This window comes from Macaca thibetana, chromosome 11, assembly GCF_024542745.1.
Source record: "Macaca thibetana thibetana isolate TM-01 chromosome 11, ASM2454274v1, whole genome shotgun sequence".
Classification (NCBI taxonomy): Eukaryota; Metazoa; Chordata; class Mammalia; order Primates; family Cercopithecidae; genus Macaca; species Macaca thibetana.
In genome coordinates, this window is record NC_065588.1 from 116,115,607 (window position 1) to 116,143,107 (window position 27,501).

The 27,501-nt window shown below is 44.0% G+C and overlaps 2 protein-coding genes across 8 annotated transcripts in view; one reads left to right on the forward strand and one right to left on the reverse strand.

Moving 5' to 3' along the window:
- The window catches only part of CIT (citron rho-interacting serine/threonine kinase), a 201,700-nt gene extending 187,245 nt beyond the window's left edge, over positions 1-14,455 (reverse strand). For 5 of the 6 annotated variants that reach the window (XM_050747837.1, XM_050747836.1, XM_050747835.1 and 2 more), the window contains exons 1-3: positions 14,411-14,455; positions 13,231-13,339; positions 6,487-6,628 (exon numbers count right to left, since the gene is read on the reverse strand). In XM_050747837.1, the coding sequence (XP_050603794.1) occupies positions 6,487-6,628; positions 13,231-13,326 (238 nt within the window). In that variant the 5' untranslated portion in view covers positions 13,327-13,339; positions 14,411-14,455. Of the gene's footprint in view, positions 1-6,486; positions 6,629-9,010; positions 9,438-13,230; positions 13,340-14,410 lie in introns of those variants that run through there. The other variant, XM_050747838.1, reaches the window with a different exon arrangement.
- The window catches only part of BICDL1 (BICD family like cargo adaptor 1), a 718,679-nt gene that overhangs the window by 113,764 nt on the left and 577,414 nt on the right, over positions 1-27,501 (forward strand). The window lies entirely within an intron of this gene.

Consider the following 27,501-nt stretch of genomic DNA (forward strand, 5'->3'; position numbering starts at 1 on the left):
TTGGGCGGATCACTTGAGGTCAGGAGTTCAAGACCAGACTGGCTAACATGGTGAAACCGCTACTCTACTAAAAATACAAAAAAATTAGCCGGGCATGGTGGCAGGCACCTGTAATCCCAGCTACTCGGGAGGTTGAGGCAGGAGAATCACCTGAACCTGGGAGGCGGAGGTTGCAGTGAGCCAAGACTGCACCACTGCACTCCAGCCTGGGTGACAGACCAAGACTGTCTCGAAAAAAAAAAAAAAAAAAGAGGTAGGACCTTTAGGGAAGTGGTTAAATCATAAGGGCTCCATCCCCATGAATGGGATTAGTCCTCTTAAAAAAGAGGCTGACATTGGGTCGGGCGTAGTGACTCACACCTGTAATCCCAACACTTTGGGAGGACAAGGCAGGTGGATCACGAGGTCAGGAGTTGGAAGCCAGCGTGGCCAGCATGGTGAAACCCTGTCTCTACTAAAATAGAAAAATTAGCCTGGCATGGTGGTGCACACCTGTAGTCCCAGCTACTCAGGAAGCTAAGGCAAGAGAACCACTTGAACCAGGGAGGCAGAGGTTGCAGTGAGCAAAGACCGCGCTACTGCACTCCAGCCTAGGCTACAGAGCAAGACTCTGTATCAAAAAAAAAAAAAAAAAGAGGTTGACATTATCCTTAGCAAACTAATGCAGGAACAGAAAAGCAAATACCACATGTTCTCACGTATAAATGAGAGCTAAAGGATGAGAACACAAGGACACAAAGAAGGGAACAACAGACACTGGAGCCTAGTAGAGGACAGAGGAAGGGAGGAGGGAGACAATCTGAAAAAATAACTATTGGTTACTAGGCTTAGTACCTAGGTGACAAAATAATCTATAACAAACCCCAAGACAAGTTTACCTACATAACAAACCTGTACATTTACCTGTGGACCTAAAATAAAAGGTTTTTTGCTTTTTGTTTGTTTGTTTTTGAGACAGAGTCTCACTCTGTTGCCAGGCTAGAGTGCAGTGGCGCAATCTTGGCTCACTGCCACCTCCGCCTCCCAGGTTCAAGCAATTCTCCTGCCTCAGCCTCCTGAGTAGCTGGGACTACAGGTGCAAGCCACCACACCTGGCGAATTTTTGTATTTTTAGTATACAGACAAGGTTTCACCATGCTGGCCAGGATGGTCTCAATCTCTTGACCTCGTGATCTACCCTCCTCGACCTCCCAAAGTGCTGGGATTACAGGCGTGAGCCACCACGCCAGGCCAAAAGTTTTAAACATTAAAAATAAATAAATAAATAAAACCACAGGCTGAAGGAATCATGTTTGCCCCCTCTGCCAGGTGAAGATGCAAGAAGGTGCCATCTTTGAAGCAGGGAGCCATCACCAGACACCAGATTCGCCAGTGCCTTGATCTTGGACTTCCCAGTCTTCACAACTGCGAGCAATGAATTTCTATTCTTTATAAATTACCAAGTCTAAGGTATCTATTATCACAGCCCGAACAGACTCAGATACATATTTAACCTTCTATATTTAACATTGTATTGCATATTATGTTTGCAATAAGGAAGAAAAAAAAAAACTTTTCAAAAGTTATCATTTGCTATTGGAACTAAAGCTGTAAATATATTGAAGGTGTTATCTATAGTGGATATAGCTGAAATGGTAGTAATTCAGCTACTGTCAAATTGCCAGTAACAGCCCCAACTTTCACAATTATCAACACTTTTCTGTGTAAGTTTTTTTGTTGTGGTGGTGGTTTGGGATTTTTTTTTTTTTGAAGGGGGTGTTGTTTTGTGTTTTGAGACAGGGTCTTACTCTGTCACCCAGGCTGGGCACAATCTTGGCTCACTGCAACCTGGCACAGGCTCACGCAACCTGGCACTCTGTCACCCAGGCTGGGCACAATCTTGGCTCACTGCAACCTCCACCTCCCAGCTTCAAGCAATTCTCCAGCTTCAGCCTCCCAAGTAGCTGGGACCACAGACGTGTGCCCCCATGCCCCGGCTAATTTTTGCATTTTTTTGTACAGACAGGGTTTCACCATGTTGCCCAGGTTGGTCTCGAACTCCAGAGCTCAAAGATCCGCCCACCTCGGTCTCCCAAAGTGCTGGGATTATAGGCATGAGCCACTGCATCTGGCCTCTGTGCAAGTTTTAATATTACACTGCTGTATATTTTTTACACAAATTATCTGATACTGTGCTTAATGTTTGACATTTATTTTGTTCACTGAGCAATACACTCATTCAACAAGTATTTATTAAGTACTTAACATATGCCAGATACTATTTTAGGTACTGGGGATGTAAGAGAAATTAAGAAAGACAAAAATCCCTTCCCTTCCCTCCCTTGGCCCAAGGCTAGGGGTACTTCTGCTGGAGACATCCTTCAGAGCTACTCTCTGTTCTATTTTCTCTAACAGTCCCCAAAGAAAATCTCCATCCCTATAGGAAGATTCAAAAAACCTGGGCAGAAGCAGCTGATGGACCCTTCTCCACATGGAAAAACAAAGCTTACATTCCAAAACAGACACTCAAAAAGGGGAGGAAAAAAAACGTAATGTAATCACCCATTTTCAATCATGGCCTCTTAACCACTCCCCAGGAAACCTCTTCAAACATATGAAACATTTCCCTGGAAGAGAGTTCTATTAGAAAAACATCTACATTCCACTAAACCAAGTCTTCTGATCACTATATGGTTCTAGATAATTCACTGCTGTTAAGTAACCAGAGGACAGCCTCAAGACTAATGAAGGTGCCTGCAGATGGCTCAGTAAGCTAGCCTCGTCACATAATTTCCTTCCCCTCCCACTCCCTACTTATAAATTTAAATATTCAAAAAAGAAGGCGGGAGCTTATTCAAACAAAAACAGAATGATGAACAAATATCTCAAGTACATTTTGAAGATATACAATATATTAAATGTTGTTGAGGTTCAGAGTTATGATTACTGGGTACCATTTATTGTCTCCTATGGGACAGGCAACATGACAAGTCTGGTCTGTGCATTAACTCACTCAATCCCAACACAGCCTCACTAGATATACATTATTCCCACCGGGTGCGGTGGTTCATGCCCGTAATTCCAGCACTTTCGGAGGCTAAAGCAGGTGGATCACTTGAAGTCAGGAGTTTGAGACCAGCCTGGCCAACATGGCAAAACCCCATCTCTACTAAAAATAAAAAAACTAGCTGAGTGTGGTGGTGCACCCCTGTAGTCCCAGCTATTCAGGAGGCTGAGGCAGGAGAACCACTTGAAACCGGGATGTGGAGATTGCAGTGAGCTGAGATTGTGCCACTGTACTCCAGCCTGGGCAACAGAGCAAGACTCCAAAAAAAGGATATACATTATTCTCGTTTTGCAGATGAGAAAACTGAGAACAAAGTACATGTAAAATACCGAAGGGCACTATAGTGAACATATGCTGATTCTTTTCTACTCAGCATCCCCGGCTCCTTTGCATAACCACGCATCCCCCATCCCATGAGGTGCTGGTAATCACACTGCCCTGACCCCTTTGGGCACTCCAACAAAACCGATCACAATACTTCACCTCCAGGGAGGCAAATGACCCAAAGCAGAGCCAAGTTAGAATCTTCCCTGGGATTGTATTAACCTAGATAAGGGAAGATAACCATTGGGCAGGGTGTGGTAGCCAGTCTCCAAAAATAGCACCCAATACCCCAGTCCTCTTGGGATTCATGCCCTTGTGTAGTTTCCTCTCAGGTGGAATTTGAGCGGCCCCAGAGCATGCATCAAACAATAGAACGCAGCCAAAGAGATCCTATGTTCCTCCTAGGATAACCCCTAAGAAAGCCTGGCAGCTTCCACTTTTGTGTTTTGGAAACCCTGAGCTACCATCGAGGCTGTCCTACTAGAAAGACCATGTAGCTCAGAGGTCAGCAAGCCTTTTCGAAATGGGCCAAACAGGAATTATTTTGGGCTTTGTAGGCCATTTGATCTCTATCACAACTACTCAAATGCTGTTGTGGGCTGGGCACAGTGGCTCATGCCTGTAATCCAAGCATTTTGGGAGGCCAAGGTGGGAGGATTTCTTGAGGCCAGGAGTTCAAGATCAGCCTAGGCAATCTCACAAGATCCCATCGCTGCATAAAATTTAAAAATTAGCCGTTAACGGTGGCATGGGCCTGTAGTTCTAGCTACTGAGGAGGCTGAGACAGGAGGATTGCCTGAGCCCAGGAGTTGGAGGCTGCAGTGAGCTATGACTGTGCTGCTGCACTCCAGCCAGAGTGAGACTTTGTCTCCAAAACAATAAATAAAATGAAATAAAATGCTGTTATAATGTGAAAGCAGCCATAGGCACTGTACAAACACATGGGTGTGGCTGTTCCAGTAAAACTTTGTTTACAAAATAGGCATCACAGGCTGTAGTTCCTTGACTTCTGATGTAGAGACCACATAGAGGTGCCATGTAGACAGCAAAAGGCCCTGAGACTTCATGAAGAGAGACAGGCCCAGCTGGGCCCAGTCTCCCAGCCAGGGCACCAAACAGTGAGTAAGCCCTCTCACACATTCCAGCCCAGGAGAGTCCCAGGTGACGGCAATCCTGGCCAATGTAATACAGAGCAGAGGAATTCCCAGTTGAGTCCAATCAACCTACACACACGAGAGGTAATACAATAACTTCTTTTTTTAAGACAGAGTCTCACTCATTGCCCAGGCTGGAGTGCGATGGTGAGATCTTGGCTCACTGTAACCTCCACCTCCCAGATTCAAATGATTCTCCTGCCTCAGCCTCCCAAGTAGCTGGGATTACAGGCGCCCACCACCACGCTCAGTTAATTCTTGTATTTTTAGTAGAGATAAGGTTTCACCATGTTGGCCAGGCTGGTCTTAAACTCCTGACCTCACGTGATCCATCGCCTCAGTCTCCCAAAGTGCTGGGACTACAGGCATGAGCCACCGCGCCCAGCCACAATGACTATTGTTTTAAGTCACTAATATTTAGGGTGGTTGGTTGCACAGCAGTGTTGTACAAGGTGGGGTTTCTCAAATTCAGCACTACTGGCATTGTGGGCTACATACTTCTGTGTTACAGGGGCTGCTTTGTGCACTGTAAGGTGTTTGGCAGCATCTCTGGCCTCACCCATTAACTGACAGTAGGACCCTCCCCTCAACCTCACACACCACCATCCCCAGCCAGCTCTGACAACCGAAAACATCTAGGGGGCAAAGTCACCCACTGGTTGAAAAACACTAATGTGAGAGTATGAAACTGGGACACCACCAGTCAACTGCCCCATCACATGGAAGTCAAGCAAAGTCAGAAACAGGGTGAAGGCAAGGCCGATATATGACCTCATAGGCCCTAGGTACTTTTGCCTTCCTCAGCCCCTTCCTCCATTAAAAACAAAAAAGAATTCAAAAATTATGTTTCATGGGGCCAGGCATGGTGGCTCAACGCCTGTAATCCCAAAGCTTTGGGAGGCTGAGGCAGGAAGACTGCTTAAAGCCTGGAGTTTGAGACCAGCCTGGGTAACATAGTAAGACCCTATCTCTACAGAAAAAAGCAAAAATTAGCTGGGCATGGTAGTGTGAGCCTGTAGTCCCAGCCACCGAGGTAGAAGGATTGCTTGAGCCTAGAAGGTTGAAACTGCAATAAGCTGTGATATACCACTGCACTCCAGTCTGGGTAATAGAGCAAGACCTTGTCTCCAAAAAAAACAAAAATTTTATTCATGACTACATTGGTATAAAGATGAATGTAATCCAGAATCATTATACATTATTACATTCATTTTTCCTGTAATTTTAAAACAAATTAAAATTTAATTCAGTTAATTAAAACTAATTAAATTCATTAAAATTAAATATCACAGGTCCTAAGCACCGTGCCTACATTGCCTAATAGAAAGTCAGTCCTGAGTGAGTATAAGCATGAGGTCACAGGGTATTATTGAGGTTTCTGGAACCAGCTATGCCTAAAGTTAAAACTTAACTCATTCCTGGATTTCTCAGTTTCATAAGCCAATAAATTCACTCTTTTATTCACACAGGGTCTCACTCTGTCACCCAGACTAGAGTGCAATGGCACAATCATGGTTCATTGAGCCTTGACCTCTCGGGCTCCAGTGATCCTCCCACCTCAGCCTCCTGAGCAGCTGGGATCACAGGTGCAAGCCACCATACCCAGTTAATTTTTTTTTTTTGTAGAGACAGGGTTTCACCATGTCGCCCAAGCTGGTCTTGAACTCCCGGGCTCAAGCGATTCGCCCACCTCAGCTTCTCAAAGGGCTGAGATTATAGGTATGAGCCACTGCACCTGTCCTAAATTCAGTCTTTGAATTGAGTCTGTCACTTGCAACCAAGTAGCCCAACTTACCTGGTCTCCCAGCTATAAGAGGTGCAGCCTGAACTTGAACCTGGATCTGTCTTATATAGAACCAGAGTTCTTACCCACTACTATCAACCAGTAACTCATTCTGCCTCAAGCATCTTTCTACTTTTCTCTCTCAGGACGGTTTTCAAGAAAAAGTTCCCCAAACTTACACTTCCGGACAAAGTTGCTCACATGCTTAATCTTCATCAGAGCAGGCTGACTGCATTCTTCAAAGAGAACAAAGAGGGCATCTAATATCCCTTCTCGGGAAAGAGGAGACATCTGCTGTTGAGTCATAAAGGGTGGTTTCCCCTAAAAACAGCAAACAGCAGATGGAGACACTGTCAATAATGAAAAGCTTTGATCAATAACATCCACACAGAGTAAATTACAAGCCACCAACTCAACTAACTGCTCACGACATGCTAACAGCACAATTCTGTGGCTTCATTCTTTAAAGCAGCGTCAACCGACAGTCATTATGGTATCACTTCCATGATTCCAGGACTGTGGGTTTCTTTCACCAGCACCTGGGAGGGAAAACTGCACAAGCATGGCCATTAACAAGAAAAGGTCCCTCACTCCTGAGGGTCTGAGGCTAGTGAGAATACTTCCTCTGGATCCTCTGGCTCTGACATGCTTCCATGTTTCTACAATAGGAAACATGGGTTTTTCACTTCTTTCACGTGTGTCCAGGGGTTTATTCATATAATTTCAGCTTTTTTAATTCATTTGAACAACCTAGAGTAATGAGAACTGAGTGACTATCATAAAGCCAAATTTACTCATGATCTGGAGAAATAGTTACAAACTGGCAGACTGTCTCTAGCCCACAGATATGTTTTGTTTGGCCTGTAGTGTTTAAGATAATTTGAATTATCTGCCAATATTTCAAAATCAGGAGATTCCATACAAAAAAATAAAAATGGAGTCTCTGGCTTCTCTTGAAACACTGGCAGATCCGGCAACACTGCCTCGTCTTCCTGCCTCGCCTTCCTGCCTGATGACGCTGAGCTGGAGCTGAGTAATGCTGCCCCTCCCGGTAGCAGATGTGTTCCGGAGTTCACTGCAGGTCTGACTCCATCTTCCAACTGGCCCACCTAACTCATTTATACTCACTGCCCGGCCCCCAAAGACATGAGTCTGCGACCCTGGTGTAGAGCAGTGAGTCCCACGTGCCAAGCCATGAATAGTGTGGTCTCGCTGCAAAGATGGTCTCCAACAGTTCCTCCAATTCAGTAGGCACATGCTATTCCTTCCTTTAAGCGCTGGAGTCTATTTCTCCTATCTTTGAATCTGTGCCATCTCTGAGACTCTCTTCAACCAAAAGAATGTGACACAAGAGATACTGTGCCAGTTCAGGGCAGTGCCTTTAAGAAGCTTGTCAAGCGGCCAGGCATGGTGGCTCATGTCTGTCATCCCAGCACTTTGGGAGGTCAAGGCAGGTGGATCACTTGAGGTCAGGAGTTTGAGACTACCCTGGCTAACATGGTGAAACCCTGTCTCTACTAAAATACAAAAATTAGCCGGTCATGGTGGTGGGTGCCTGTAATCCCAACCACTTGGGAGGCTGAGGCATGAGAATTGCTTGAACCCGGGAGTCGGAGGTTGCAGTGAGCCGAGATCACACCACTGCACTCCAGCCTGGGCAACAAAGAAAGACTCCCTCTCAAAAAAAAAGCAGCTTACCAGTTTCCACTTTTGGGAAGCCAGCCACCATGCAAAGATGCTTGGGCTAGACCAGGGGTGTACAATCTATAGCCCTTGGACCAAATCCAGCCCACGGACTTTTTATAAGTTTTACCGGAACACAGCCACATCCATCATTTACATATTGTTTTTAACTGCTTTTGTGCTACCATGGCCAAGTTGAGTGGTTGCAACAGAGACTACAGGACCCACAAAGCCCAAAATCTTTATTACTTAAAAAAAAAGTTACAAGTCAGCCAGGAGCGGTGGCTCATGCCTGTAATCCCAGCATTTTGGGAGGCCAAGGCAGGCGGCTCACGAGGTCAGAAGTTGGAGACCCACATGACCAATGTGGTGAAACCCCGTCTCTATTAAAAATGCAAAAATTGGCCAGGCGTGGAGGTGAGCGCCTGTAATCCCAGCTACTCAGGAGGCTGGGGCAGGAGAATCGCTTGAACCCAAGAGGCAGAGGTTGCAGTGAGCAGAGATCATGCCACTGCACTCCAGCCTGGGCAACGGGTCGAGACTCTGTCTTAAAAAAAAAAAAAAAGTTACAAGTCCTGGGCTACACTACTGAAAGACCTCATGGAGAAGAAAGGCCACGTAAGAAACACTAAGGTGCCCCAGCCAGCAGTCAGCACCCACATGTTCCAGTCCCAGACATAATCCCAGCTGAATGTAGCCCCACAAGTAACCCCAGCTGACATCACAGGATGAAGCAGAACCACCTAGCTGAGTCCAGCCAATCCACAGAATCCTAAGAAAAATAAATCATTGTTGCTTTAAACGTTGTAAGTGCTTTGTTACACAGCACTGGATAACAGAAACGGATTGCTGCATTTGAATCACAAGAGCACTGGAGAATTTAAGGAAAAAAAACAAACACACACGTTATCTGGTCCTATGCCTCCCCTCCCCCACAACCTATTGAATTAGAATTTTCCAGACTGTAGCCTGGGATCTGTTTTATTAACAAGTTCCCCAGCAGGGCGAGGTGGCTCCCACCTGGAATCCTAGCACTTTGGGAGGCCAAGGTGGGAGGATCACTTGAGCCCAGGAGTTCAAGACCAGCCGGGGCAATACAGCGAGACCCCATCTCTGCAAACAAACAAAAAAAATTAGCCAGGTGTAGTGGCATGATCCTGTAGTCCTAGCCACTCGTGAGACTGAGGTAGGAGGATCACTGGAGCCCAAGAAGTCAAGGCTGTAGTGAGCCAAGATTGTGCTGCCACACTCCAGCCTGGGCAACGGAATGAGACCCTGGTCCCCAAGAGAGTCAGACCTCAGTCAGGTTTGGGAAGCACTGCATTCAAGGCCACCATATCTGTCACTTTAGTAATAGTTGCCACTAACTCAGGAAAATAAAACGCTTTGTTTCTTGTATTCTTCAAGAGTTTAGACCAACTAAAGCAGGGGTTCCCAAATGCAGTACTGGGTCTTAACAAAGTTTTCGACAGCCTGCAGTGAAATGAGAAAAAATGAATGCCACATGATATCTTTTTTCATAAAACTAAATGTATTCAAATTTAAAAATGGTCCTTTATTCTGAGATGATGTTCTTCCTGTCTTGTTGTTTCTTAAAATGCCCTTTATGAAATAAAAGGGCAAGAAAATAATAGGTTTTTCTTTTTATTATTTTTTTTTAAATATCCTTACTTGGCAAAATAAGAAAACCTGTGTCTACCCAGCAATTTGGGAAATTTTGCTGGCTCTAAAAGTCTGACAATCACTGACCTCGAACATGTTAGGAAATCCTGTTGAGTAGAAGTAAAAAAGACAAAATGACACTCAGTGTAAAGTACTCACCTGAATGGGAAACAAAATTGCTACTGTATCTCAATCTCATTCAAATAGCACTATATGGGAAAAGAACAAACAGCATCCTTACCTGATCACTCAAGGCAAATGACAGGTATATAATACACTTGCAATAATAGCTTTACTGGGTGGGGGGAACTCAGCATTAAAAAGAGATGAACTGAGGGTTTACCTATAATTCTTCCTGTTATAATGACAAAATACAAGACATACTTAATGAACTCTGACGTGCACAGACGGTATGGCCCAATGGCTATGTGGTCAGCCTTTGGAGTCGGACCAACCAAAGATGGAGTCTGATCTTGGCTCCATCTGCAAAGCTCAACGTGTATGATCTTGGGCAAGGCCTTGTCTACCTCCATATATGTCTATTATCTGTTGCTTCCTATTTATGTATTTATTTAGAAACAGGGCCTCGTTCTGTCACCCAGGCTGGAGTGCAGTGTCACAATCTCAGCTCACTGCAACCTCTGCCTCCAGGGCCCCAGCTATGCCCCCACCTCAGCCTCCTGAGTAGCTGGGACTACAGGCACACACCACCATGCCTGGCTAATTATTTATATTTTTTGTAGAGATGGGGTTTCACTATTTTGCCCAGGCTAGTCTTGAACTCTTGGATTCAAGCAATCCACCTGCCTCAGCCTCCTGAAGTACTGGGATTACAGGTGTGAGCCACCACACCTGGCCTGTTGTCTCCTAAATAAAAACTTTTTATTTAAAGTTTAAATAAAAATAGTCCTTACCTCTGTTACGAGGCTGAAGTGGGATACTCAGAAACATGCCAGTTCTATACCAGACACATTGGAAGCCATAACTATTACATACTCAGCACATTATAAGCCCTTAATAAGTAAGGTGGAAATGTTTTTTTTTTTTTTTTTTTTTTAAGATACAAGGTCTTGCTCTGTCGCCCAAGCTGAAGTACAATGGCACGATCTTAACTCACTGAAACCTCTGCTTCCAGGGCTCAAGCAATCCTCCCACCTCAGCCTCCCAAGTAGCTGGGACTACAGGAACCCGCCATCACAGTCAACTATTTTTTGTGTTTTTAGTAGAGAAGGGGTCTCACCATGTTGCCCAGGCTAGTCTCAAACTCCTGACCTCAAGCAATCCGCCCGCCTCAGCCTCCCAAAGTGCAAGGATTACAGGCGTGAGCCACTACGCCCAGCAAGTTAGAGATATTTTGAAGTAGCATGATAAAGGGGCTGAAAAGTAGCAGCACTCCAGCCATCTAAGGCTAAAGACAGACTATTCATTTGTAAAAAATATGTCAAGACTTAAAATGCTGATGGCGATGGTCCCACAGAACAACCTAAGCTTTCAATTTGTTTCCACTCTGATCTGTTTAAACACCTAATACTAATATTTTGGAAAAAACAAAAAGTTATCAAAAATACTTCATTGTTCATCATCTTACAGGTATCCTACATAACTACCTTCCTAAACATAATTCCTATTAAGGATACAGAAATTTAGTATTAATATTATAACTAATACTATTCTATGCTGAGTATTAACAATACTTACTATTTTTTATAAGGGGTTTACTAACAGCCAGGCAAGGTGCTAAATGCTTTATATGTAATATCTCATTTAATCCTCACAACAACCCTGTGGATTAGGTACTACAACCTCTACGTTATTTTTTTGTTTTATTTTGAGATGGAGTCTCACCCACTCTGCTGCCCAGGCTGGAGTGCAATGGCACGATCTCAGCTCACTGCAACCTCCGCCTCCTGGGTCCAAACGATTCTCCTGCTTCAGCCTTTCAAGTAGCTGGGATTACAGGTGCGTGCCACCACCACGCCCAGCTAATTTTCTATATTTTTAGTAGAGATGGGGTTTCACTATGTCGGCCAGGCTGGTCTCGAACTCGTGACCTCAAGTAATCCACCCACCTCAGCCTCTCAAAATACTGGGATTACAGGCTACAACCTATTTTAAAGAACAGCAAATGGACTCAGAAAAGGTAACTGACTCACCCAGAGTAACACAGCTAACTAGTGCTGGGACTGGGATTCAATTCTAAATCTTCACAGTCTCTATTGTCCCCCTGACTTATGAATACATAAATCAAACAAGGATTTCTACTTCACCAGTGTTCCATATACATCAGAAACAAAAGAATTAAAAATCTATTTGGAAGTAATCTTATGACATTAAGTTTTAACACATCTGGGGTGATGGAAATGTGTTATCTTAAGAGGAATGAGGGTTAAACAGGTGTGATATTCATCAAAACTTTTTTTTAAATCTTAAAAAATAAACATCCCTGCAATGAAAATGAATAGGATGATACCCACAGAAATTGTAGTTTTAAAAAGCATCTTTGTTCATTTATTTTTCTTTCTCCAATAAAAGGGCAAACTCACCCTGGTGCAGTGACTTACGCCTGTAAGCCCAACACTTTCAGAGGCTGCGACAGGTGGATCACTTGAGCCTAGGAATTCGAGACCTGCCTGGGCAACATGGTGAAACCTCATCTCTACAAAAAATACAAAAATTAGCCAGGTGTGGTGGCACACACCTGTGGTCCCAGCTACTTGGAAAGCTGAAGTGGGAGGATCGCTTGAGCCCGGGAGGTCAAGGCTACAGTGAGCCGTGATTGTGCCAATGCACTCCAGCCTGAGCCACAGAGCAAGACCCTGTCAATCAATCAATTAATGAACTTTAGTACAGAAGTGTAAAGTGTGAGAAATATGAAAGGATCTCCCTCCTAAGGCAAGTTCAGCTATCTACTTCTGCAGTGTCCTTTTTCCAAAATAATCAGTGTATATAAAACTCCAAATAGAAGGCCAGTGCAGTGGCTCACACCTATAACCCCAGTGCTTTGGGAGGCCAAGGCAGGAGGCTCACTTGAAGTCAGGTGTTCAATATCAGCCTGGGCAACATAGTGAGACCCCATCCCTACAAAAAATTTAAAAATTAGTTGGGCATGGTGGCACAGGCCTAGAGTCGACAGAAGACCTTGTTTCAAGCAAAACAAAACAGAATTTCTCCTAAAATATTATCCTTGGTCCTATAATGAAAGCAAGCCTGGCGCATTTCATGCCTGTAATCCCAGCACTTTGGGAGGCCAAGGCAGGAGGATCACTTGAGGTCAGGAGTTTGACTCCAGCCTGGCCAACATGGTGAAACCCGTCTCTACTAAAAAAAAAAAAAAGTACAAAACTTAGTCGGGTGTGGTGGCAGGCGCCTATAGTCCCAGCTACTCTGGAGGCGGAGGCAGGAGAATCGCTTGAACCCAGGAGGCAGAGGTTGCAGTGAGCTGAGATTGCCCCACTGTACTCCAGCCTGAGCGACAGAGTGAGACTCTAAATAAATAAATAAAATAAAAGCAAAGGTGAGTGACAAGGAGATTCCAAGGAAACACACAGGTGAGCAAAGTTGGCAGGGTAGCCTGTTACCTGGAAGAATAGATTCAGCCTGGAGGCCCGGCTGGCAATGGGTTCAGCAGCACCAGCATCCAAAGGATTCCGCGCTCCATATTTGAACTTCAACATCTCCCCACTGGTGCTGAAAGGATATCAGAAAAGTCAAGTATGTCCTATGTTTTGAGCAGGAAGGGCTTGAGAGATCCTGATCTCCCTCAAGGTATCAGGGACAAGGAGATGAAAATTAGCTACCACTCCAGTTTTAGGAAGCTCAGTCTAATCATGGAGATTAAACACCAGATTTTAACTCACCGTAACAGGAGGTGATACACTTATCTGACATACTCTCTTACTTATCAATGTGTCTATTATCTCCCCCCTTAGAATGGAAGCTCCACAAGGGCAGAGATTTTTGCCCCCACGCAGTGGGGGCACACATAGCCTGGCACATAAATAGGTGTGAATAAGTAGTTATTAAATGAATGACTGAAATAAGCAAACTATATATAGTTTGTTGGAAGGTGTTAAGTGCTATGAGGTAAAAACAAAACCAAGTAAGATAAGGGCAATGGGGGTGAGACGGTGCAATCTTTAGTGTGGTCAAGTCAGACTTCACAGAAGACACCATTTGACCCAAGACTTGAAGACCTGAAGCGGGTGACCAGCAAGCCATGTTGATATCTGGGGAAAGAAAGATATCCGTGGCAAAGGAAACAGCCAAGCCAAAAGCACTGAGGCAGGACCTGGCCTCTCCAACAATAACAGGGAGGCCAGAGGGAATGGAGCAGAGCGAAAGAGGCGGGGGCATCAGGAGGTGGTGGGATGGGCACGAGGTATGAAGACACTGAAACAGAGAGGTTAAGAAAATTGCTATCACGCAGATAATAAGGAACTGGCTGACTACACTGGGCAGAATAAAGCAGTTAGTGCTGACAGGAGGCAGAGCTGAAGAGACGAAGGGCTCCTCCCGGTTTAGGGGAGGAGCAAGCCTCCCGCCCCGGCACCACCCGGCAGACCCCTCGGCTCCTGAGGAGGGTGCGCGCGCGCACAGCCAGCCTGGGAAGACCCTCCAGGCCTCCCGCAGCCCTAGGGGTGGAAGCACCGCCCTCCCCGCGGCGGGAGGGAAAGCCGGGACTGGTGTGGGTGGAGGCGGCCTTCCCCTGGCCTTGCGGAGCAGGGTGCGGTAGAATTGGGTCTAGGGGCTCAGACTCACGCTCTGCGGACCCGGCTGGTCTGCGATCTGCTCCGCCCCGCGCCTCCCGCCGCCGCGTTTGAACCAGAGGAACGGCGCGGGCGGGTCTCAGCCGTGTCTGGACCAATCAGCGTGCCCGTTCCTATGATAGACATGGGCTTCTCAGCCAGGCCCCGCCCACGTCTTTAAAGTGATAGAGAAAGTGAAAAGGAGAGCCAATCAAATTGCATCTTCCTTTGACTCGCGACCAATGGGATAAAGGGAAGGGCAAAGTCGGCTGGGCAGGTCTTGGAAGTTTGAAATTGGCGGTTAAGCAGGATGCTGCGTTTGGGGACGCGACTGTTTATCTAGGATCCCTGAGGAAGTCGCCTGGGCGCTGTCCCCTGCTCTCGGCCACCCGCGAGGAGGTAGGCAGCCAGGCTACTCAGCCTGGTCTTCTTTCTCTCTCACGCGGCTAAGGTAGAAGTACTTGTCACCTGGGGAAACCCAATGGTTCTCTGCTACAGCTGAGGCGGCGAATGTTTTGAGGTTGACTTCAACCTACCTTGATTACTCTATCTCCCGGCTGACTGCCCTGCAAGGAGTTGATGAAAGTCATTGAGGCTGTCTGAAAGGACACTTTAAAATAAATTATAGAAGAGATACTTAAAACAGGCACGTCACCAAAACGGAAATCCAGATGACCAACAAATGTATGAAAGGTGTCAACCTCGTTCATAATCAGAAAAAATGAAAAAGTCACAATGAGAAACAATAACACTCAAATTCGAGAACAACAACAAAAAAAGGATGTGACAGTGTTTGCGAAGATGTGGAGGTACACACATTTATACAGTACCCGTAGACGTGTAAATGGACACAATCTCTGAAATTTAAAAAAAACAAAGTATGGCACTATTTGCTAACATTGAAGATTTGTGCATTCTATGACTATTGCTAGGAATAGTTTCTCTACCTAAGAAAAACTCCTATTTATTTATTTATTTATTTATTTATTTATTTTGAGGCGAAGTGTTGCTCTGTCTCCCAGGCTGGAGTGCAATGGCACGATCTCGCCTCACTGCAACCTCCTCCTCCCAGGTTCAAGCTATTCTCTTGTCTCACCCTTCCAAGTAACTGGGATTACAGGCGCACACCACCATGCCCAATTGTTTGTATTTTTAGTAAAGATGGGGTTTCACCATGTTGGCCAGGCTGGTCTTGAACTCCTGACCTCAAGTGATCCGCCCACCTCTGCCTCCCAAAGTGCTGAGATTACAGGCCTTAGCCACCGCTCCCAGCGAGAAACTCCTACTTATGTACACCAAGAGATGTGTATAAGAATACAAAATAGTGTTGGCAAAAAACTGGAAGCGACATAAATGTCCATCAGCAGTAGAAAAGACAAAATTGTATATTGCAGTGTTTTCATAAACAATGAACAAGAATAAACTGCAACTAACCACAATGGCATAATGAGTCTCAAAACAAGGCCTAATGAAGGAAGCAAGACAATGACATATGATTCCATTCATATAAATTCCAAAAGCGGACAAAACAAAACAACGTAGTTTAAGGAGGAATGTATTTAGGTTGATGCAAATCATTGAGGTTTTTGCCATTTTTAAAAGTAATGGCAAACCCATAAAGAAAGCAAAAGTCAGAATAGTAGTTACCTGATGGAGGCCTTTCAGCGTGTTGGGGTGCTGCTATGATCTATTTCTTAACCTAGGTAGCAACAATATGGATGTGGTTTTATAATGATTAAATTGTGTGTATAATTGTGCACACATGTGCGTATGTGTATGTTCTGTTTATAAATGTAAAGTCTTTTTCGTACGCTCCTAATTCTACAGTAGATAGAACTGGAGATGTGTTCTCTCACAACTCTCACACACACACACACACACACACACACACACCCCCACACACCAGCACTTGATTAAAGCTACAGGCTTGCTTAGTACACATTTGTTTGTTTGTTTTCCTTCCCTAAACATAACTTACTTCTTGTTCCTGGGGCCAATAATGGATAGCTACTATTTATCAAGCACCTCTTTTTTTTTTTTTCTCTTAGACAGAATCTCACTCTGTCACCCAGGCTGGAGTTCAGTGGCACAATCACGACTTACTGCAGCTTCCACCTCTCCAGGCTCAAGTGATCATCCCACCTCAGCCCTCCCAGTAGCTGGAACCACAGGCATGTACCACCATGCCTGGCTAATTTTTTTTTTTTTTTTTTGTAGAGATGGAGTCTCCCTGTGTTGCCCAAGCTGATCTCAAACTCCTGGACTCAAGCAATCATCCTGTCCAACCTCCCAAAGTGCTGGGATTAAGGTGTGAGCTACTGCACCCAGCCCAGAAACTTCTATATAAAGAAAATAACTGACCGGACCCAATGGCTCATGCCTGTAATCCCAACATTTTAGGAGGCCAAGGTGGGCGGATCACTTGAGGTCAGAAATTTGAGACCAGCCCGGCCAATGTGATGAAACCCCATCTCTACTAAAAATACAAAAATTATTCTGGCATGGTGGCAAACACCTGTAATCCCAGCTACTCAGGAGGGTAAGACAGGAGAATCACTTGAACCTGAGAGGTGGAGGTTGCAGTGAGCCGAGATGTCGCTCACCACTGCACTCCAGTCTGGGTGAGAGAGTGAGACTCTGTCTTTAAAAAAAAAAAAAAAAAAATTATCATCAGCTGAGTGAGCTGAGAGCTTTCTAGGTGCGAACCATATTCCTTCAATAGCCCCTGAAGTAGGCATCTGCCTCTTATTAGCATCTGCCTCTATGGAAAGGAGCCACTCTCATGCTGGCTCAGATGCAAATATCCCAGATATTCCTTGTTTCCCAAAGATGTGTTCCCACAACTGATATGAGCAACACTTTCAGGTGGCAAACAAAAGTCACTTATTTGTTAAATTATATATTTTACTATGTGTTAGGAAAAACTATAGCTAGCCCATCAAACCAAGTATTTTATAGATGATACCACTTGGAGTGAGACCAAAGGAAATATTTAAGAAGAAAAAATGAGCCAGTAAATGAAATATTAAGTAATCAGTAGTACAGGTTGCACATGGGTATAGCTTTAGAACAAATCTTGAAATTTTGGAAACACCGCATCATTTGACATAATTCTCAAGCAAGTCTCTGAAGTAGGCACTATTGTTAGCAACCCCATTTTACCAGCAGAGAAATTCAAGCTCAGAGAAATAAAGTCACACACTAGTAAACAGTGGGGCCAGGACCTGAAATTTCATTCTAAAGCCCATTTTGATAACCACCAAACTGTATCGACTTATGTTTATCCCAGCACCTAGCACATAATATTTATAAATATTTGTGGACTAAATGATGAACTCTAACTCCATGTCTATTTGATTACAATTTAATTACTTCTTTCCAGCCTACCAACAATCAACTTTGTAGGCTCTCCATAGAAGTGTATTAAATTTACAAATGAATTGCCTTCTGATTCTACACACTACTGATTATACCTTCTCAGGGTGCAGGTATTCCAGAAGCAGTGGTTCACAACCTTGCATTCACATTGAGATCACCTGGGAAGCTTTAAAAGAACATTGACACCTGGGCCCCATCCTTGGAGATCCTCATTTCATTGTTCCAGAATCAAGCCTAGGAATTGGGAGTTGGTCAAGCTGCCCAAGTGATACGGTTTGGCAGTGTCCCCACCCAAATCTTATCTTGAATTCCCACCTGTTGTGGGAGGGACGGAGTGGGAGATAGTCGAATCATGGTGGCAGTTCTTTCCTGTGCTGCTCTCGTGATAGTGAATAAGTCTTACGAGATCTGATGGTTTTATAAGGGGGAGATTCCCTGCACAAGCTCTCTTCTCTTGTCTGCCGCCATCCACGTAAGATGTGAATTGCTCCTCCTTGCCTTCTGCCACGATTGTGAGGCTTCCCCAGCCATGTGGAACTGCAAGTCCATTAAACTTCTTTTGTAAATGCCCGGTCTCAGGTATGTCCTTATCAGCAGTGTGAAAACAGACTAATACACCAAGTGACCCCATTGTGCAGCCAATGTCATGAACTACTTGCCTAGAAAGGGCGAATATACTACTAACTAAATGTCAAACTGTATTTTTCATTGTAATTTAACAAATTGACAATATGACTTTATTATCAGTCTTTGTTAACAAGAGTCTGCCCCTATGGAGAGGACCCACTCTCATGCTGGCTCAGATGTAAAGTGGAGACCTCAGAATGGGCCTTCCAGTCCTTGCTCTGTGATCCACCACAGTGAAACCAAAGAGAGTGACGGCTAAGTAATTTAACAGAAGGAGACCAGGGAGTATGGGTTATGTTCAGCTTAAGTAAGGATTGAATTCTAAAATAAGTGTTTCATGTTTTCATATTTGGAGCCTTAAGTGAAGATGGGTATACAAAACGAAGAGATTCCCAAGCAGTACACACAAGCCAAAGACATGCAACTTGGTTTCCTCTCCTCTTTCTTCTCTCCTTTTCTCTTCTTTCCCCTCACTTTCTCTCATCCCAGTGGGGTTCCATTTGAGTTTTTAAACTGAAATGGAGGCCAGGCATGGTGGCTCAGCCTGTAATCCTGGCATTTTGGGAAGCCAAGGCATAAGGATCACCTGAGGTTGGTCAGGAGTTCAAGATCAACTTGGCCAAGATGGTGAAATCCCGTCTCTACTAAAAATGTAAAAAAAATCGGCCAGGCAGGGTGGCACACACCTGTAATCCCAGCTACTCAGGAGGCTGAGGCAAGAGAATCACTTGAACCCAGGAGGCAGAGGTTGCAGTGAGCCAAGATCTCACCATTGCACTCCAGCCTGGGTGACATTTTAATTTTATTTTTATTTTTAAAATAAAATTAAACATTAAACTTAAAAATTAAAATAAACTGAAATGGAAATCAAATTCTAGACACTTGATCTTCTTTCTAGCCTAGCAACAGTCAACTTTGTAGGCTCTCAGTAAAAGTTTATTGAATTCACATATGAACAAACTTCTGATTCTACACACATTATTTAACCTCTTTGAGCCTAAATTTATGCCTAGCTATTGTGAGATTTAGAAGTTAAGAGATGTGAAACGCTTTGTAAAATCTAAAGCCAGCAACTCACAAACTGGGAGAAAAATTTGTAAATCTAATATCTAATGAGAAACTAGCATCCATTATGTATAAAGAATTCCTACAATCTGACAATAAAAAACAAATAGCCCAAGTTAAAAACAAGCAAAAGATGTGAAGAGACAATTCTCCAAAAAGTATATGCCAATAGCCAAAAAGCACGTGAAAAGATGCCCAGCAACATTAGTCATGAGGGAAATGCAAATCAAAATCACAATAACACTTCATGTCCCCTAGGATAGTTATAAATAAACAGAAAGACAATAACAAGTACTGGTGAGGGTGTAAGAAAATCAATCCCTCCTAAGCTGCTGGTGGGAAGGTAAAATGATGAGCCACTTTGGAAAACAGTTTGGCAGTTCCTCAAAAAGTTAAACATAGAGCAACCATATGACCCAACAATTTCCTCCCTAGGCATATAACCAAAAGAAATAAAAACATGGCTGGGCACGGTGGCACACGCCTGTAATCCCAGCACTTTGGGAGGCCGAGGCGGGCGGATCAAAAGGTCAGGAGATCGAGACCATCCTGGCTAACACGGTGAAACCCCGTCTCTACTAAAAATACAAAAAAATTAGGCGGGGATGATGGCGGGCGCCTGTAGTCCCAGCTACTTGGGAGGCTGAGGCAGGAGAATGGCGTAAACCCGGGAGGCGGCGCTTGCAGTGAGCTGAGATTGCACCACCGCACTCCAGCCTGGGCAACAGAGCGAGATTCCATCTCAAAAAAAAAAAAAAAAAAGAAATAAAAACATATATTCACACAAAAACTTGTATACATGTGGTCCTAACAGCACTATTCACAATAGCCAAAAAGTGGAAACTAACCAAATGTCCATCAACTGATGAAAGGATAAACAAAAGATGGTATCACCATGCAATGGAGTATTATTTGACCATAAAAAGGAATGAACCACTTAAACATACTAAGATGTGGATGAGCCTCAAAAACATTATGCTCAGTGAAAGAATGCAGATGCAAAAGGCCACATATTATAAGATTCCATTTGCATGAAATATCTAAGAGTATGTAAATCCATAGAGACGAAAGGTAGATTAGTGGGCTGTGGAGACAGGGAAATACGAAGTGATTACTAATGGGTACTGGGTACAGAGTTTCCTTCTTTCTTTTTTTTTCTGTATTGTCAGTGTATTTTATTTTAGCGACTTCAATAGGTGTGTAGTGGATCCACTGTGGTTTTTTGTTTTCAGATTTTATTCTTTTAGAGAAGTTTTAGGTTCACAGCAAAATTGAGAGGAAGGTACAAAGATGTCCCTTATATCCCCTGTCCCCACACAGACGTACCCTGCCCCATTATCACTGTCCTCCATCAGGATGGTACATTTGTTATAATTGATTAATTGAATGAATCTTTATTATCTCCCAGCAATTTGGGAGGCTGAGGTGGGAGGATTGCTTGAGCCCAGGAGTTCAAAACCAGCCTGGACAACATAGCAAGACCCTGTCTGTATAAAAAAAATTGTTTTTAGTTAACTGAGGCATGGCGGCACACACCTGTAATCCCAGCTACTCTGGTGACTGAGATGGGAGGATCGCTTGAGCCTGGGAGGTCAAGACTGCAGTGAGCTATGATTGCATCACTGCACTCCAACCTGGGCAACAGAGCAGGAGCCTATCAAAAAAGAAAGGAAAGAGAGGGAGGGAGGGAGGGAAAAGAGAGAGGAAAGAGGAAGGAAGGAAGTAGGGAAAAGGGAGAAGGAGAAAGAGAGGGAGAAAGAAAGACAGAAAAAAGAGAAAGGGAAAGAAAGGAGAGAAAGAGGAAGAAACATTATTATCACTCAAAATCCATGGTTTACACTCTTGGTATTATACATTCTGTGGGTTTGAACAGGTGTATAATGACATGTACCCACCAATATAGTATCATACAAAGTCTTTTCACTGCCCTAAAAATCCTCTGTGCTTTGCCTATTGATTCATTCTTTCGTTTCTCCAATCCCTGGCAACCACTGATATTTTTACTGTCTCCATAGTTTTACCTTTTCCAGAATGTCATATAGTTGGAATCAGTAGGTAGTCGTTTCAGATTGGTGTCTTTCACTCAGGAATACGCATTTAAGTTTCCTCTATGTTTTTTACATGAGTTGATACCTCATTTCTGTTTAACACTGAATAATATTCCATTGTCTGGATATACCACAATTTATTTATTCGTGACCTGCTGAAGGACCTCTTGTTTTCTTCCAAGTTTTGGCAGCTGTGAATAAAGCTGTTATAGAGAGCCATGCACAGGTTTTTGTGTGGACATGTTTTCAGTTCCTCTGGATAAATACCAAGGAGTGTGATTGCTAGATTATATTGTAAGAATATGTTTACTTTTTTTTTTTTTTTTGAGATGTTGTCTTGGTCTGTCGCCCAGGTTGAAATGCAGTGGCACGATCTCTGCTTACTGCAAGCTCCACCTCCCAGGTTCATTGCCATTCTCCTGCCTCAGCCTCCTGAGTAGCTGGGACTATAGGCGCCCACCACCACGCCTGGCTGGTTTTTGTATTTTTAGTAGAGACAGGGTTTCATTGTGTTAGCCAGGATGGTCTTGATCTCCTGACCTTGTAATCTGCCTGCCTCAGGCTCCCAAAGTGCTGGGATTACAGGCGTGAGCCATTGCGCCTGGCACTTTTTTTAATAAGAAAACACATAACTGTCTTCCAAGTGGCTGTACCATTTTGCATTCCCACCAGCAATGAAGGAAAGTTCCTGTTGCTCCACATCCTTGCCAGCACTTGATATTGTCGGTGTTCTGGATTTTGTCCATTCTAATAGGTATGTACAGACTTTCTTTTTGGGGTGACAAAAATGTTCTGGAATTAGATAGTAGTGATGATTACACAACTTTGTAAATATACTAAAACTCACTGAATTGTACACTTTTCGAGAGTAAAATTTGTGGTATGTGAATTATATCTCAATTTTGAAAATATTTTTAGAGATGGGGTCTCACTCTGTCACCCAGGCTGGAGTGCAGTGGCACAATCATAGCTCTCTGTGACCTCGAACTCCTGGGCTCAAGTGATCTTCCCGCCTCGGCCTCCAAAACCGCTAGGACTACAGGTGCATGCCACTATACCCAGTTTGTTTGTTGTTTGTTCGTTTGTTTTTGTAGAGAGAAGATCTCACTTTGTTGCCCAGGCTGGTCTTGAACTCCTGGCCTCAAGGGATCCTCCCAGAACATTGGGATTACAAGCATGAGCCACTGTGCCTGGCCTCAATTTTTGTAATGTAAAAAAATTTCTAAAGCCAGTATATAAATGTGAAACATCATTGTAACTCAGGGTTTCTCAGCCCCGGGATTGTTGATATTTGGGGCTAGATAATTCTTTGTTGTCGAGGCTCTGTCCTGTGCATTGTAGTATCCCTGGCGTCCACCCACTAGCACACACATCCCAGCCATGGCAATGTCTAGACATTGTCAAATATCCCCTGGAGGACAAAATCACCCGGGATTGAAAAGCACCTGCTATAACTGTATGATGTGAACATTCTCAATGAATTCATTAAATATACTTTAATTAAGCCGGCAGAGCTCACAAAACAACCAAAATACGTCGCTCAGTTTTTAAGTATTATGACAATTTTAACTGATTATTAGAACTTTCATTCTGATCCCATCACTTTCCCAGTGTTTTCTCCAAGTTTGAACAAATGATTTCCGATGGTTTTTTCCCTCCTCGATCTGAGACAAAGCTTTTAACGAGAAAAGCTAAATTTTCAAAACTCAATTAAATGGTAATTAGCCTCCCTGCCATTTGATTTAGGCAATTTTTCTACGGTGCTTGGATATGTTCATTAATTGTGTTTCTTCAAAATGTTATAAGGTATAAAAACATACCTCTAATTCTTCAGCCCACTGACTTCAGGAGTGTTTTATAATTCCCAATCCATTTATAATGCAAGAAACTCAGGCACCTGATTCACACCAACTATTCTCTAAGGACAGCTTAAAAAAAAGAGGCATCAAATTGGTACAGTGGTCCAGGTCCCCGCTCTGTATACTTAACATAATTGTTACTGATGTCTAATCTACTAGAAAGAGACTAGATTAATGTCAATCTCTCAAAATTGATGCAAAGCATATACTTATTGGAAACTGTGTCTCATGCCTTGGCTAAGCTCCAAGAAGCCAAATATCTTGTCGTAGGAATATGATTAAACATGCCCTACGTCGGACGGGCACAGTGCCTCACACCTGTAATCTCAGCACTTTGGAAGACAAGGTGGGCAGATCACTTGAGGCAAGGAGCTTCAGACCAGCCTGGGCAACATGGCAAAACGCCATGTCTACAAAAAAATACAAAATTTAGCCAGGCGTGGTAGTGTGTGCCTGTAGTCCCAGCTACTTGGGGGACTGAGGTGAGACTATTGCTTGAGCCCCAGAGTGGGGGGCTGCAGTGAGCTACACTCAAGCCTGGGTGACAAAGCAAGACTCTGTCTAAAAAAAAATTTTTTTAATTATATATATATATAATTTCAAAATAATAAAAAATTATGTGTGTATATATATATATACACACATATGTGTGTATATATATGTATACACACATACACACATATGTATACCTTATATCTTTCATCTGGGCTTACCTTAGGCTTGCATATAATAATAACTTTTTAATAAAATTGACTCTCAGTCAGGCGTGGTGGCTCACACTTGTAATCCCAGCACTTTAGGAGGCCAGGGCGGGTGGATCACTTGAGGTGAGGAGTTCAAGACTCGCCTGGCCAACATGGGGAAACCCCCTCTTTACTAAAATACAAAAAAAAAAAAAAAAAGTAGCTGTGTGTGGTGGCAGGCACCTATAATACAAGCTACTTGGAAGGCTGAGGCAGGAGAATCACTTGAACCCAGGAGGCAGAGGTTGCAGTAAGCCGAGATTACACTACTGCACTCCAGCCTGGGTGACAGAGTGAGACTTCATCTCAAAAAAATAGGCCAGGCGCGGTGGCTCACGCCTGTAATCCCAGCACTTTGGGAGGCTGAGACGGGCGGATCACGAGGTCAGGAGATCGAGACCATCCTGGCTAACACAGTGAAACCCCGTCTCTACTGAAAATACAAAAAATTAGCCGGGCATGGTGGCAGGCACCTGTAGTCCCAGCTACTCGGGAGGCTGAGGCAGGAGAATGGCGTGAACCTGAGAGGCAGAGCTTGCAGTGAGCCGAGATCAGGCCACTGCGCTCCAGCCTGGGAGACAGAGTGAGACTCTGTCTCAAAAAATTAATTAATTAATTAATTAATTTAATAGACCCTCAACCTTTCCTGTCAACCTAATATTTATTATCTTTATTTATTTATTTATGTATTTTTTGAGACAGTCTCGCTCTGTTACCCAGGCTGGGGTGCAATGGCACAATCTCGGCTCACTGCAAGCTCCACCTCCCAGGTTCACACCATTCTCCTGCCTCAGCCTCCCGAGTAGCTGGGACTACAGGCACCCGCCACCAGCTAATTTTTTGTATTTTTAGCAGAGATGGGGTTTCACCGTGTTAGCCAGGATGGTCTCGATCTCCTGACCTCGTGATCTGCCCGCCTTGGCCTCCCAAAGTGCTGGGATTACAGGCATGAGCCACTGCACCTGGCCCCTAATATTTATTTTTCAAGTCCCTCTCCTATGCCCACGCACTCGAGCTGCACAGGATAATCTTTTTCTTTTCTCTTTTCTTTTTTCTTTTCTTTTCTTTTCAGAGACAGGATCTCACTATGTTGCCCAGGCTGGTGTCAAACTCCTGAGCTCAAGTGATTCTCCCACCTCAGTCTCCCAAAGTGCTAGGGTTACAGACATGAGCCACCTCGCCTGATCAAGAGCAAGAATCATGCCTCTCTTGGTGCAGGTGACAATCCTCAATATCTTACACAGTGCCTGGCCTTTGGTAGGCTCTCAATAAATTTGTATTCTCTGAATTAATGTGTGAATAAATGAATCCATGCACCTATAATTCAATAAAGTGCTAGATATAAAGGTCAGGTGTAAAAGCCACTCTGCTTTAAGTTTTCATGTAAGAATTTTGTGACCGTTGATGGGTTTGAATCGAAACATGGAATAAATATCTAGAAGCAGTCATCCTGGGGAAGAACAAAAAAACACAGAAAGACATCAGTAAAAGCCTTTCAAGAGACAAATAGAGGCCAGGCTCGGTGGCTCAACCTGTAATCCCAGCACTTTGGGAAGCCAAGGCAGGTGGATGACTTGAGGTCAGGAGTTCGAGACCAGCCTGGCCAACATGGTGAAACCCTGTCTCCACTAAAAATACAAAAATTAACTGGGCACGTTGGTGGGTACCTGTAATCCCAGCTACTCAGGAAGCTGAGGCAGGAGAATAGCTTGAATCTGGGAGGCAGAACAGGACAGGGATTTTCACAATGCTTTTCCATACGATGTCTGGAATCTATAGATAACACAAGCAGTTAGATCAGGGGTTGATTTTTAACTACCAGACCCAGGGCGTGCAGGGCTATCTGCCTGTGGATTTCATTTCTGCCTTTTAGTTTTTACTTCTTCTTTCTTTGGAGGCAGAAACTGGGCATAAGACGGGGTGGTCTCCTCCCTTAGAGGCAGGGTCTTGCTATGTTTCCCAGGCTGATCTTGAACTCCTGGCTTCATTTAATCCTCCTGCCTCGGCCTCCCAAAGGGCTGGGATTACAGGCATAAGCCACCATATCCAGCCTATAAGAATACAATTTCTGGCCGGGCGCGGTGGCTCAAGCCTGTAATCCCAGCACTTTGGGAGGCCGAGATGGGCGGATCACGAGGTCAGGAGATCGAGAGACGATCCCGGCTAACACGGTGAAACCCCGTCTCTACTAAAAAATACAAAAAAATAGCCGGGCGAGGTGGCGGGCGCCTGTAGTCCCAGCTACTCGGGAGGCTGAGGCTGGAGAATGGCGTGAACCCGGGAGGCGGAGCTTGCAGTGAGCTGAGATCCGGCCACTGCACTCCAGCCTGGGTGACAGAGCAAGACTCGGTCTCAAAAAAAAAAAAAAAAAAAAAAAAAAAAAAAGAATACAATTTCTTCTGTTATGGTGCTAGAGGTCAAAAGACTGACACAGGTATCACATACTAAGATCAAAGTATTGGAGTCTCTCAGAGAAAGTCGTTATCCTTGCCTTTTTCAGCTTTTAGAAGCCACCTACATTCTTTGATTCATGGCTTCATTTGCCATCTTCAAAGCAAATAATGTAGCAAATGGAGCATCTTGATTCTCTCCTTCTCTTCTGTTTCCTCTCTCTTTCTGACCCCTTTATTTATCACATTCATATTTCCTTATCTTTCTGGCCTTCTTCCTTTCTTCTTTCTTAAAAATATTTTTTATATTTTTAAATTTTTTTTCTGAGAATCTCGCTCTGTCACCCAGACTGGAGTGCAGTAGCACTATCTCAGCTCACTGCAACCTGTGCCTACTGGGTTCAAGCAATTCTTGTGCCTCAGCCTCCCAAATTGCTGGGATTACAGGCATGCGCCACCACACCCAGCTAATTTTTGTATTTTTAGTAGAGATGATTGACCAGGCTGGTCTCGAACTCCTGACCTCAAGTAATCCACCCGCCTCAGCCTCCCAAAGTGCTGGGATTAAAGGCGTGAGCCACTGTGCCCAGTCCCTCCTTCCCTCTTATAAAGACTCTTGTATCTCTGTATCTAGATAATCCCGAATAACTCCCCCATCTCAAGATTTTAAATTTAATCACATTTGCAAAGTCCCTTTTGCTACAAGGTAATATACCCTTTTGACCTCTAGCACCATAACAGAAGAAATTGTATTCTAGGGAATGGAATGTGGATACCTTTGAGGCACTGCTATTGGGCCTACCAGAAAGGTTGAAGAAAAGTTAGTGCAGGCAAGAATAGGTGAGGTCAAAGACATTCCTTTTTAATGACTAAACGCTTATGCATTACAAAGAACTATCTTTGCAATTTCATTCTTTAAGACTAACTGAATTGGCCTTTTCCATGATCAATGATATTGGGTTGCACTTTTCTACTCTTTTTGCTTTTAGGCTGC